The sequence below is a fragment of the Phyllobates terribilis genome, unplaced genomic scaffold (genome assembly GCF_046119375.1).
Source record: "Phyllobates terribilis strain yellow unplaced genomic scaffold, ASM4611937v1 Scaffold_13__5_contigs__length_258822181, whole genome shotgun sequence".
Taxonomy (NCBI): Eukaryota; Metazoa; Chordata; class Amphibia; order Anura; family Dendrobatidae; genus Phyllobates; species Phyllobates terribilis.
In genome coordinates, this window is record NW_027362773.1 from 26,452,476 (window position 1) to 26,466,854 (window position 14,379).

The 14,379-nt window shown below is 47.0% G+C and overlaps 1 protein-coding gene across 1 annotated transcript; it reads right to left on the reverse strand.

Moving 5' to 3' along the window:
- Nucleotides 1-2,916: 2,916 nt before the first annotated feature.
- On the reverse strand, nt 2,917-14,122 carry BET1L (Bet1 golgi vesicular membrane trafficking protein like). Its single transcript, XM_073659417.1, has 4 exons — nt 13,984-14,122; nt 8,750-8,841; nt 7,659-7,715; nt 2,917-3,403 (listed from the first exon to the last, which is right to left on the reverse strand). Exons 1-4 carry the CDS (start codon nt 14,000-14,002, stop codon nt 3,236-3,238), a joined length of 336 nt encoding a protein of 111 aa, XP_073515518.1. The 5' UTR covers nt 14,003-14,122; the 3' UTR covers nt 2,917-3,235.
- Nucleotides 14,123-14,379: the final 257 nt, after the last annotated feature.

Genomic DNA, 14,379 nt, shown 5'->3' on the forward strand with positions numbered 1-14,379 from the left:
CCATGAAGCCCCTTAGTGACCTGTGCCAAGTCAATGGAATCTCTTAGGATCTGCTATAAAGTATAAACCAAACAAGAAGACAATTGCAGCACTCACCAGTCATAAAAAATACCGCAATCTTATTTCAAAGAGTTAAAAAGCAGCAGGGAGGCATGTGAAACACTGGGGAGTTCGGACACCGGTGGTTCATGCTAGATAAGAGCTTCTTCCGGGTTCAATAACCAGCCGGTGTCTGTACTTTCCGGTGTTTCACATGCCTCCGCTGCTTTTTAACACAAATAAAATCGTAATTTTTTTAGGAATGGCGAGTGCAGAAATTGTCTTCTCTGTAAGGTTTACATGCTGTTTGCACTACTCTTTGCCGCTATTGAAGACTGGGTATGACTATACTGACAGTGCCAATATTCATTCTATGGACTTTCCAATATAAGCCCTCCTTCACGCGTCCTGGTGATTCCTGCACAGGAAAAACAGTGCTGGTGAGATCCGTGTCTGTGTGCCATCTGTATGTACGTACGTGCGCCTGGGAAAATTGGTACAGTTCATGCTGATCCCAGGGGCCGGCTGCTGAAGGCAACCTTCATCATTGTTGCCTGGTCACGCTGGTATCAAAGCGAGCAGGAGACAATGATGGGATTTATATTCAGCACCCATTGAGTACATCCTCTGTAAAATTAAGAATTAAATGAAAAAAATGACGTGGCTCCCGCATTATTTTCATAATCAGCAAAGGGAAAGCCAATCACTGGGGGCTGATATTACTAGCCAGGGAAAGGGGCCATTAGCCAAAAATGCTCCTTGGCTATTACTAACAGCTCACAGCTGGTTGATTAGCGTTTACTGACTAGATTACAGGGGGCCCCCAGAAAAAATATTGACTTATGGTCACCCTATAAATTCTAACCAGCAAAGGCGAAACAGACAGCTGTGGACTGATATTAATAGCCAGGGAAGGGGCCATGGATACAAGCCTCCTCCGAGGCTAGTAAGATCAGCCCTCAGCAGCCCCAGAAATGGCTGGCGTTTAGCCTCGCTCTTCCCACTTGCCTTTGGTCCGGTGGCAAGTGGAGTAATAGGGTTGGGGTTCATGTCAGCCTTGTATTGGCAGCTAACATCAACCCCAGGGGTTAGAAATGGAGAGGCGTCTATAAGACACCCCCATTACTAACCCCATAGTAAATTTTGAAATAAAACACACAGCAAGAATAACATTTTTTTTTATTTGAAATAAAAACAACAGCCTGTTTAAACATTAAAAAATCAAAAAAAGTTATACTCATCTTAATGCTAATCCATTGAAGCAATTGTCCCCTGTAAAAAAACAAAAATAACGAACTATATTCCTCACCTGTCCGACGTGGAAAGAATCCATACTATAGCATGCCATAATCCATCTATGCGACATGTGGTTCTCAAAATTAACAGTGGCATGATGTGACCGTTCATGTTTAAAACCATGGGAGAATGAGCTGCTGCAAGCGGGCCAATGGACTGCGGTGACCTCAATGAGATCACCACTATAGCACCATGAGAAAAATTATACGGCGCTGCGCTGAGCTCAGTGAGGCCACCGTAGTTCACCTTGAGAAATGCCTCACAGTGCTTCTGCTGAGCTCAGATCACCGCTAGCACTGAGAATTTTTCTCATGATGCCTAGTGGTGATCTCACTGAGGTCACCGCACTTCATCGGCCCGCTCGCGGCAGCTCATTCTCCACTGGTTTTCAGCATAAACGGTCACATCATGCCACCATTCATTTTGAAAAACACATGTCACGCAGATGGATTACGGCGTAGGACAGTATGGCTTCTTTTCACTTCGGACAGGTGAGGGATATAAATGTTTATTATTTTTGTTTTTTTAACAGGGAACAATGCCTTCAATGGATTAGGAATTAAGGTGAGTAACTGTGTTTTTAATTTTTAATAAGTGTTTAAACAGGGTGTTGTCTTATTTCAATAAAGGATTTTATTCCTGCTGTGTGTTTATTTCAAAACTTACTATGGGGTTAGTAATGGGGGCATCTTATAGACACCTCTACATTACTAACCCCTGGGCTTGATGTCAGCTGGCAATACAAAGTTGACATCAACCCCAACCCTGTTACCACACTTGCCACCGCACCAGGGCAAGTGGGAAGAACGAGGCTAAGCGCCAGAATTGGTGCATCTTATTGATGTGCCATTTCTGGGGCCGCTGAGAGCTGATTTTATTTGCCAGGGAGGGAGCCACCATCTATGGCCCTTTCCCTGTCTATAAATACCAGCCCACAGCTGTCTGTTTAGCCTTTGCTGGTTAGAATTCATAGGGGGACCGTACATCAATATTTTTCTGGGGTTCCCTTGTAGTCTAGCCAGTAAACGCTAATCAACCAGCTGCGAGCTGTTATTAATAGCCAGGGAACATTTTTGGCTAATGGCCCCTTTCGCTGGCTAGTAATATTAGCTCCCAGTGGTCGGCTTTCCCTCTGCTAGTTATAAAAAGGACGCGGGAGCCCAGGCCATTTTTTTAATTTAATTAAGTACTGAATACAACTTCCATCACTGTCTCCTGCTCGAGCTGATCTCAGCGAGAGCAGGCAACAATGATGAGAGTTGCCTTCAGCACCAGGGATCAGTACGAACTATACCACTTTTTACATGGCGCCAGTAGGTGTCACGCTGATGACACGTTCACGGCACGCATTTTGTCTGTGCTGCAAAAAAAAAAAAGAAATCTGACGTCTGCGGATTTTTCAGACAGTCCATGTGAAAAACCTGACGTGTGCACACCCATTGAATACAATGGGTGTGCGTATGTCTGTATATGCGGTCCTTAAAAAACGGATGGCATACAGACATACAAAACAGACGTGTGAAGGGGGCCTAAAGTGTGGTTTCTAAATGCCAGACATGCCAACAATGGATGAACTCATAGTAGAATAATTGGAAGCTCTTTATCAGGAATGTTATAACACTGTATTTAAATAGACATTGTCAAGATTTGGGTGAAAAAAATTATGCCTAAGGATTTATCCATATAACATGACGGTGGTTCCTATTCATCTGCCAGGAGATTGGTTTAAAAAGAGAAATACATATAAAGGTTAATAAACAGTCCTCGCTGCTGAAGTGTTTAGTTTAAAGTGCCAAGATCATCTTCAGCTTTTAGATCAAGCCAAAAGCCCCACCCGGCCTGTGGGTCACAGGGCATCTGTACAAAACCAACGTCTTTTATAGTAAAGGGTCATCGGCCTTCACGTGCTGGCCCGCGACACAAGATAATACAGGACGAAGAACAGTCCCACCAGCCCGGCTGACACATAGCACAGGAGCTTGCGATTATCCCGTCCAGAGCGAGCCATTCCTGTGAATCGCTTTACGCTGCCGCTCAGAAGGCCGGTCACACTCATAAAGTCCGAGTCCTAGGGGAAAGAAGAATGTAACTGTAATGTACAACACTGTAATGGTAATAATGGGCATTTAATACACCAGACACACAGGCAGCATCTTTAGAGGTAGTGCCAGCAGGTACATTTAAGGCATTTTTATAGGAATACCCCTTTAATTTTTACTTTTTCCAAAAAACCTTAGTTTTTTTAGGGTATGTATGTACATGCACGTATTTCTGCAAACCTCACTCAGATGAATAAAACAGTAGCAGAAGTGTCCAACAAAATCTGCCAGGTGTGAATATACCTTTATGGTGCAATTTTTTAGTATGTGTATATATACTATATATTAGCATTTCATTTATATTAATTCAGTATTTTGGAAACTTGAGAAATAAAAAAAAGACACTGCCGTCATAGATTGTACATGGTGTTATTGGGACACCAAATATATCTACACTGCTCAAAAAAATAAAGGGAACACTTAAACAACAGAATATAACTCCCAAGTAAATCAAACTTCTATGAAATCAAACTGTCCACTTAGGAAGCAACACTGGTTGACAATCAATTTCACATGCTGTTGTGCAAATGGAATAGACAATAGATGGAAATTATTGGCAATTATGAAGACACCCTCAATAAAGGAGTGGTTCTGCAGGTGGGGACCACAGACCACATCTCAGTACCAATGGTTTCTGGCTGATGTTTTGGTCACTTTTGAATGTTGGTTGTGCTTTCACACTCGTGGTAGCATGAGACGGACTCTACAACCCACAGAAGTTGCTCAGGTAGTGCAGCTCATCCAGGATGGCACATCAATGCGAGCTGTGGCAAGAAGGTTTGCGGTGTCTGTCAGCGTAGTGTCCAGAGGCTGGAGGTGCTACCAGGAGACAGGCCAGTACACCAGGAGACGTAGAGGGGGCCGTAGGAGGGCAACAACCCAGCAGCAGGACCGCTACCTCCACCTTTGTGCAAGGAGGAACAGGAGGAGCACTGCCAGAGCCCTAAAAAATTACCTCCAGCAGGCCACAAATGTGCATGTGTCTGCACAAATGGTTAGAAACCGACTCAATGAGGGTGGTATGAGGGCCCGACGTCCACAGATGGGGGTTGTGCTCACAGCCCAACACCGTGCAGGACACTTGGCATTTGCCACAGAACACCAGGATTGGCAAAGTCGCCACTGGCGCCCTGTGCTCTTCACAGATGAAAGCAGGTTCATACTGAGCACATGTGACAGAGGTGACAGAGTCTGGAGACGCAGTGGAGAGCGATCTGCTGCCTGCAACATCCTTCAGCATGACCGGTTTGGCAGTGGGTCAGTAATGGTCTGGGGTGGCATTTCTTTGGAAGGCCACACAGCCCTCCATGTGCTCGCCAGAGATAGCCTGACTGCCATTATGTACCGAGATGAGCTCCTCAGACCCCTTGTGAGACCATATGCTGGTGCGGTTGGCCCTGGGTTCCTCCTAATGCAGGACAATGCCAGACCTCATGTGGCTGGAGTGTGTCAGCAGTTCCTGCAAGATGAAGGCATTGAAGCTATGGACTGGCCCGCCCGTTCCCCAGACCTGAATCCGATTGAGCACATCTGGGACATCATGTCTCGCTCCATCCACCAACGTCACATTACACCACAGACTGTCCAGGAGTTGGCGGATGCTTTAGTCCAGGTCTGGGAGGAGATCCCACAGGAGACCATCCGCAACCTCATCAGGAGCATGCCCAGGCGTTGTAGGGAGGTCATATAGGCACGTGGAGGCCACACACAATACTGAGCCTCATTTTGACTTGTTTTAAGGACATTACATCAAAGCAGGATCAGCCTGTAGTGTGTTTTTCCACTTTAATTTTGGTGGTGACTCCAAATCCAGGCCTCCATTGGTTAATAAATTTGATTTCCATTGATGATTTTTGTGTGATTTTGTTGTCAGCACATTCAGCTTTGTACAGAACAAAGTATTCAATGAGAATATTTCATTCATTCAGATCTAGGATGTGTTATTTGAGTGTTCCCTTTATTTTTTTTGAGCAGTGTATATGATTTAGTATCTCTGGACGTATATCCAGTAAACATTCTGGCTCCCGATTCATCAGTCTTTGCACCTTTTTTCTGAGTCATATAACTCGGATGAGGATCGCAACGCAAAGCTCGGACTGGCTGTCTGCTCTCCCAACCCAGGAGTGACAGCTGCACAGAAATACAAGCTGTCAAGCCCGACGGCCAGTCCAAGCATTGCGTTGCGATCCTTGTCCGAGTTATATGGCCGTCTGACTCTTCCCTAATAGTGACTATAATGTTTGTGCTTTATTCATCATTTAATTTGTGCCTAAGCTTACTTTGTTTCCTCTTTTTTTTTTCTCTTGAGGAAACCAAGTAAAGTTGAAACAAAGTGAACTTTCCGATGTTGTCAGTAATAGTACGCACCATGTCGGAAAGGCCGATTCAGCGGGGGCTCCGGCGCTGAGCCCGCACTGAACCAGGCACATGTCAGCTGATTCTTACAGCTGACATGTGCTCACAACAACTGGTGGAATCGCGATCCACCCGCGGCTGTTAACTAGTTAAATGCTGCTGTCAATCTGACAGCGACATTTAACAGCACCGTGCCGGAAGCGCGGCCTTAGTCCAGCCCATCAGTGACCCCGTCACGTGATCGCGGGTCACTGATGGGTGGGCATGGCAACCCGGGGTCTGCAGCAGACCCCTGTGGTTGTCATGAAAAGATTGCTAGGAGCGCCACCTAGTGGTCGGCATTCATAGCACAGGAGCATTTCTCTTGCATACAAGCGATCTGCTCGTCGCCTGTATGCAGTAGAAGCAATCATAAAACTGCAGCTTCAAGTCTCCTATGGAGACTATAGAAGCAAGCAGAAAGTGTAAAAAAAAGGTTTTTAAAAATATAAAAAGTTTAAATCACCCCCCTTTCGCCCCATTCAAAATAAAAATAAACCCCACATACACATATTTGGTATCGCCGCATTCAGAATCGCCAGATCTATCAATATAAAAAAATAATTAATCCGATCGGTAAACGGCGTAACGAGAAAAAAAATTCCAAACGCCAGAATTACGGTTTTTGGTTGCCGCAATATTGCAGTAAAATGCAATAAAGGGCGATCAAAACATTGGATCTACCCCAAAATTATATCAATAAAAACGTCAGCTCGAAACGCAAAAAATAAGCCCTCACCTGGCCCCAGATCACAAAAAATGGCGCTTTTTAGCAAACTTTGGATTTTTTTTTTCAACCACTTAAATAAAAAAAAAACCTATACATGTTTGGCATCTACAAACTCGTAATGACCTGGAGAATAAGAATGGCAGGTCAGTTTTAGCATTCAGTGAACGTGGTAAAAAAAACAACTGGAATTGCATTTTTTTTTGCAATTTCACCGCACTTGGAATTATTTTCCCTGTTTTCCCATACACGATATGGTAAAACCAGTGATGGCGTTTAAAAGTACAACTCGTCCTGCAAAAAATAAGCCCTCACATGGCCATATTGAATGAAAAATAAAAGTTCTGGCTCAGGAAAGAAGGGGAGCAAAAAACGAAAATTGCTCTGGTCATGAAGGGGTTAAACAAACAAACAAAAAGCACAAATTAAATAATCACTAAGGTACAAACAAAGTCACTATTACAATTATTTTTACACTGGAAAAAAGTGCAAAGACAATGATAAACCGGGGGCCATAATGTTTATTAAATGTATGTGCAGAGATATTAAATCATATGGACATATGTGGTGTCCCTATAACGTGTAAAATATATGACGGCAGTATCACTTTATTTCTGCATTTTCCAAAATACTACATTAATAGAAATGAGACTGTAAACTTCCGTGCAGCCTGAGCTGCGCACATACAGATATGGGTTATGCCAGTCATACACGGACATGACAGGCTGTAGTTCACATGGCTACCACTGGGTGGCCACACAGAAGTATCAGACATTTTCCAGCAGCAAATCACAAAAATCACTAGATCTGCACCAACTCCAAACCATTCTGTTCATGATTCTTCACAATGATAAAGGGGTCCAAAATCAAAATAATAAAAAAAATAATTGAAACAAAAAAACGGAATTTTTTTGCCTTTAAACAGAACCACATCTGTCCAAGGCATTACAGTCAGCCCCTTTAACATGAATTGGGGTGAGATGCAATACCAGACACAGTCCATGGACAAACATGGTGTTTTGGGGGGTAAGTTAGACCCTTTAATTTAATTGTGTACAACCACGTTCATTTGATCCAATCAGAGCTAGATAGGGGATCCTCACCATGCCATCCAGGTAATTGTTATGATCGTCAGCATCTCGGTCAATGTCCAGTGCAAGCTGCAGAAAAAACACAAGTCCATTATCACAGGAGGAGACTAAATATTGGATGGTGTAAAATTGGTCTGAGAAAGGCAGTAACTAATGCCATTAAGATCAAAAATCAGGAACAGCTCCCTAACCCTACACAAAAAGGGTCTGCATGAGATGCCTTCAGCCAGAGACAGCGCCACTTTTGTTCGTAGGCTGTGTCTGGTATTGCAGCACTGTCTCTTACCCTTCAATGGGTCTGGGGTAGGGATGAGCGGACCTGTGGAGTACTCTATAGCTCTCTCAAACTTTACAATTCAGGTGCGCACATCTCTAGTCTGAGTTCTCACAGCAAACCCGGCCTATAGACAAAGGTGACGTTCCCAGAAAAAGCTTTCATTGTTTTACATGACACCTTGAATAGGCTTTGTTAAAGCACCACTCCCATCAAAGTTTTCATCCTCTCAATATATTGCAGTCATCATATTATATAGCACTGTGTCCTAACTGTTGCTCATTTTGCCTTTCTACCCAGCTAATTCTTCTCTTTTCCATTAGGTCTCTGACATCATGTTATTAAACACTGACTAGCTGAATCCTTCTAAGCTCTATGTAGAAACAGGAGGTCTATTTTCCCTGCATGAGTCATCATCACTGCAAAAGTCTCTGGCAGGAGGAGGAGGGGGCAGCTGGGTCATTAGATGAAGAGGGGAATGATAAATGCAGGGAAAAGAGACTTCCTGTTTCTACATAGAGCAGAGAAAAGAGAAGAATTAGCTGGGTAGAAAGGGAAAATGAGCAATTGTAAGTGCACAGAGTTATATACTATGATAATTGCACTATATTAAGAGGATAAAAACTTTGATGGGAAGAGGAGTGCTTCTTTAATTATCTTTCTTAATCTCTATGGGAATAATAAGGGGGAGCAGCTGCCAGGCAAGAGGTAGCAAAATAATTAAAAATATCAATACTGTTCAAAAGTTAAGCTCTGCCGACAAAAACCTGGTGAGTGAGGCAGAGCTGCCAGCGCTTGTCACTGCATGTGTTGCATTCATTGCACTCACCGATTTCAGCCGAGTCACTTTGGAGGAGAGGTTTTCAGTAAGACGCTTATTCTCTGCATCCAGCATCTCATCCACTGCTCCTGTGTTGGAACCTGCAGACAAAGAAAGTGGTCAAAAGAAAATGAGAGTTGTAGTATTCTCCACAGGGACCGGCTAGCCATGCACTATAGCCATTTCTCTGCTAATTCTGACAATCTAGCATTTGTCACCTCTATTTGCCAGCGATCTGAAAGGGGGGCTTATAAAGGGGGTTTTCCACTGTCTAGGTCACGTCTGTATGAATAGGCATGGAGCAAGGTAGGAGACTCTTCACCCCAGACATAGCAGGTCTCAGCTAATGGAAGCCCTTCTTATACAAGGAGGAGCTTTTCTAACTTCTGTAGTGTATGCACCAGGTAAGCTGCCAGCGCATGCATTACATGAGCCAATGGCCACTATGTAAAAGAGCAGAGTGCCCTCTGCACACCTGAATGGCACAGCAGAGTCCGCACTCATTTACATGGCGGTCTAGGGGTGACAGATGCCATTGTCTGCAGTCCAGATCAGTGAATGATACTCCTGACATACAACTCCAACATATGCCATTGTATAGGAATACTGGTTGGGATTCCCATCACCACTTATCCTACTAATGGACATCTTCATGGCTCAGAGGGGGAAAGTGAAGAGTCACCAACAGCAGGATGAAGAAGGCTCCTTAATACAACCCGCTCCACAGATAAGGTGCTTCAGCCTGAAATACAGAGACGTATTGTAAAAGGACAGGTGGCCTCACAGGCTGGGATGGATGAAAGGATAAAGGATGGTAAAAAGAGTACACCTCTGAGAGTTGTCCTTGTACCATGTCTCTCTCAGCACATTGAGACTTAAAAGCTACTCCTTCTTCATCCTGCTCTTGTTGACTCTTCACTCTGCAGCCCTGGATTCATACAACCAGGAATGCTCTCTGTATATCCAGACACTGCCGTCTCCGCTCAGCCTAGCAATTCGCCTGGTCAATGATGGGACGTATGGCGGCACTTATTCATCTGGATGTTATATAAGGGGAGGCTGCTTAAAGGGAACCTGTCAGCACAGAATGACTGTTCAAACCAAGTACAGGCACTCAGTGCATTGTCCCACCTGCTTGTCTTCCATCTATCTCTGCCCTTCTCTGGACCTATGAAGCCAGAGCTGTCAATCAAAAAGGGTAGTGTGCTGATATATGGAAAACAAATAGGTGGGAAAATGTAGTTAAGTGTTTGTCAGCGACATGGAGCACAGAGTGCCAGTAGCTGGTTTAAGACTGTCCCTTTAGGACTGACATGCACATTAGATTGTGGTCGGACAAATGATGGTTCAGCCACAATCATCTCTGCCGTCTCTCCATACACAAGTGCTCAGTCCACCAGCGCTCATGCGCTCTCTATGAGACATCTCTGCCGTCTCTCCATACACAAGTGCTCAGTCCACCAGCGCTCCTGCGCTCTCTATGAGACATCTCTGCCATCTCTCCATACACAAGTGCTCAGTCCACCAGCGCTCCTGTGCTCTCTATGAGACATCTCTGCCGTCTCTCCATACACAAGTGCTCAGTCCACCAGCGCTCCTGCGCTCTCTATGAGACATCTCTGCCATCTCTCCATACACAAGTGCTCAGTCCACCAGCGCTCCTGCGCTCTCTATGAGACATCTCTGCCGTCTCTCCATACACAAGTGCCCATTCCACCAGCGCTCCTGCGCTCTCTATGAGACATCTCTGCCGTCTCTCCATACACAAGTGCCCATTCCACCAGCGCTCCTGCGCTCTCTATGAGACATCTCTGCCGTCTCTCCATACACAAGTGCTCAGTCCACCAGCGCTCCTGCGCTCTCTATGAGACATCTCTGCCGTCTCTCCATACACAAGTGCTCAGTCCACCAGCGCTCCTGCGCTCTCTATGAGACATCTCTGCCGTCTCTCCATACACAAGTGCTCAGTCCACCAGCGCTCCTGCGCTCTCTATGAGACATCTCTGCCGTCTCTCCATACACAAGTGCTCAGTCCACCAGCGCTCCTGCGCTCTCTATGAGACATCTCTGCCGTCTCTCCATACACAAGTGCCCGTTCCACCGGCGGCTCCTGTGCTATCTATGAGACATCTCTGCCATCTCTCCATACACAAGTGCAGATTCCACCAGCGCTCCTGCGCTCTCTATGAGACATCTCTGCCGTCTCTCCATACACAAGTGCTCAGTCCACCAGCGCTCCTGCGCTCTCTATGAGACATCTCTGCCGTCTCTCCATACACAAGTGCTCAGTCCACCAGCGCTCCTGCGCTCTCTATGAGACATCTCTGCCGTCTCTCCATACACAAGTGCCCGTTCCACCAGCGCTCCTGCGCTCTCTATGAGACATCTCTGCCGTCTCTCCATACACAAATGCTCAGTCCACCAGTGCTCCTGCGCTCTCTATGAGACATCTCTGCCGTCTCTCCATACACAAGTGCCCGTTCCACAAGCGCTCCTGCGCTCTCTATGAGACATCTCTGCCGTCTCTCCATACACAAGTGCCCGTTCCACCAGCGGCTCCTGTGCTCTCTATGAGACATCTCTGCCGTCTCTCCATACACAAGTGCCCGTTCCACCAGCGGCTCCTGTGCTCTCTATGAGACATCTCTGCCGTCTCTCCATACACAAGTGCCCATTCCACTAGCGCTCCTGTGCTCTCTATGAGACATCTCTGCCGTCTCTCCATACACAAGTGCTCAGTCCACCAGCGCTCCTGCGCTCTCTATGAGACATCTCTGCCGTCTCTCCATACACAAGTGCCCGTTCCACCAGCGCTCCTGCGCTCTCTATGAGACATCTCTGCCGTCTCTCCATACACAAATGCTCAGTCCACCAGTGCTCCTGCGCTCTCTATGAGACATCTCTGCCGTCTCTCCATACACAAGTGCCCGTTCCACAAGCGCTCCTGCGCTCTCTATGAGACATCTCTGCCGTCTCTCCATACACAAGTGCCCGTTCCACCAGCGGCTCCTGTGCTCTCTATGAGACATCTCTGCCGTCTCTCCATACACAAGTGCCCGTTCCACCAGCGGCTCCTGTGCTCTCTATGAGACATCTCTGCCGTCTCTCCATACACAAGTGCCCATTCCACTAGCGCTCCTGTGCTCTCTATGAGACATCTCTGCCGTCTCTCCATACACAAGTGCTCAGTCCACCAGCGCTCCTGCGCTCTCTATGAGACATCTCTGCCGTCTCTCCATACACAAGTGCCCGTTCCACCAGCGCTCCTGCGCTCTCTATGAGACATCTCTGCCGTCTCTCCATACACAAATGCTCAGTCCACCAGTGCTCCTGCGCTCTCTATGAGACATCTCTGCCGTCTCTCCATACACAAGTGCCCGTTCCACAAGCGCTCCTGCGCTCTCTATGAGACATCTCTGCCGTCTCTCCATACACAAGTGCCCGTTCCACCAGCGGCTCCTGTGCTCTCTATGAGACATCTCTGCCGTCTCTCCATACACAAGTGCCCGTTCCACCAGCGGCTCCTGTGCTCTCTATGAGACATCTCTGCCGTCTCTCCATACACAAGTGCCCGTTCCACTAGCGCTCCTGTGCTCTCTATGAGACATCTCTGTTGTCTCTCCATACACAAGTGCCCGTTCCACTAGCGCTCCTGTGCTCTCTATGAGACATCTCTGTTGTCTCTCCATACACAAGTGCCCGTTCCACCAGCGCTCCTGCGCTCTCTATGAGACATCGCTGCCGTCTCTCCATACACAAGTGCCCGTTCCACCAGCGCTCCTGTGCTCTCTATGAGACATCTCTGTTGTCTCTCCATACACAAGTGCCCGTTCCACTAGCGCTCCTGTGCTCTCTATGAGACATCTCTGCCGTCTCTCCATACACAAGTTCCAATTCCACTAGCGCTCCTGTGCTCTCTATGAGACATCTCTGTTGTCTCTCCATACACAAGTGCCCGTTCCACCAGCGCTCCTGTGCTCTCTATGAGACATCTCTGCCGTCTCTCCATACACAAGTGCCCGTTCCACCAGCGCTCCTGTGCTCTCTCTGAGACATCTCTGCCGTCTCTCCATACACAAGTGCTCAGTCCACCAGCGCTCCTGTGCTCTCTATGAGACATCTCTGCCGGTGGCTTATCTCCGGGAGGACAAAGCGATTGGCACTCTGAAATTGTACATGTCTGATTAACATCTCCCCCGACAATCAGTCGGCAGGGGCCCCAATACATAGGTGACTTTTGATCAGACCTGCCAATATCGCTGTTAGTCCAACATGTATGGGGACCTTTAAAGCGATCCTGTCATGTTGAAATTGCTATCTGATCTGCAGGCAGGATGTTATAGGGCAGAGGAGCTGATCAGACAGATATTTGTGGGAAAAGGATCAGTAAAACTGGTATTTTATTCACCAGAATCCCCTGTGTTTGTACATATAAGTGAGTCCAGTGGGCGGTGCTCGTCAGTGACTGACAGTCCTTCCTGTATGCTGGTGCATGCAGACACAGCTGTCAATCATGGGTAGGACCGCCCACTGGACTCACACATACAAACACAGGGGATTTTGGTATATCTTTCCCACAGACCTCTCACCCTTTCTGATCAGCGCTGTCTATACCGCCAGAGTAACCCTGAAGAAGAGAACACCCCCACAGGCGCCAGTCCTTCATCCATAGCGACCTGTGATAACAATACACTGACAGGTCCTGGTGGCACTGGTGGCTTTATGTCACAATCAGGGATTTTACAAGGGAAAATATTAAATCCTAAGCGTTTTAGTCTGCCCCCGTCTGGAGGGGCCGCAGCAGTCACACGTCCGATGCCCCGGGGCTGCCAGCAATCAGCACAGGGCACGGACCACTAAACCCCTGGACGTGGCACAGTCTGACCCGTGGGCCACCTATCTTGCTACCAGTGACCCGGGCAGCAGAAGCACAAATCCAAGCTGCCCAGTATGGCCTTGTATCTGCAGGCTCTCAGGGCATGCTGGGAGTTGTAGTGTCAGAGCAGCAGGAGGCCAGGGAGTACATACAGCCCATGGATAGGCGTCCTACCTCATATACAAACCCTAAAGACAGTGACAGGTCAGAGGCTGACCTTACATGGACTTCCCCTTTAAGCCATAACAAACCACGACACTGTCACAAAGCGGCGACACAAATCCCACCACACACCGCCATACTACTCTCCAGCCTATACACACAGAGCAGCGTTACCGGCTGCCCGGAGAGCGCAGAGCACTGTTACCTCGGCCCCAGTCCGCCATGTTTGTTTGCTTCCGCTCAGTGAGCTGGCAGGTTCATCGACGTCACTCGGATTCACTGACGTCATCAGGCCCGCCTACCCAGATGACGTGGGGACGAAAGGCGGACACTCGTGTATCCACAAATGAAAGCCGCGCCCCGTATGCAAATCATCGCGTCACGCTGCTAGGCTTGTGGTAGGAGAGCCATAAACGCTCATTGTTGCCCTCTACTGGCAAATGCACGGAAAAGCGTTCAGAAAAAATGAAAAACACGAAGGAAAATTTTTTTTTTATTTATAATCTACCAGAATTAACAGATTCAATTTCCCAGTAATCAGTAACAAAGAAAAAACCTAATAACTAAGCAGTTCTGTAAACTGTGCAGAGGTCAGAGGGTC

Excerpts from the sequence above, each read along its gene's own strand:
- BET1L (XM_073659417.1), bottom strand. Across the intron at positions 7,716-8,749 it reads AAGTGACTCGGCTGAAATCG|CTTGCACTGGACATTGACCG; the intron begins GTGAGTGCAATG and ends TTTTTTCTGCAG. Across the intron at positions 3,404-7,658 it reads ACAATTACCTGGATGGCATG|GACTCGGACTTTATGAGTGT; the intron begins GTGAGGATCCCC and ends TCTTTCCCCTAG.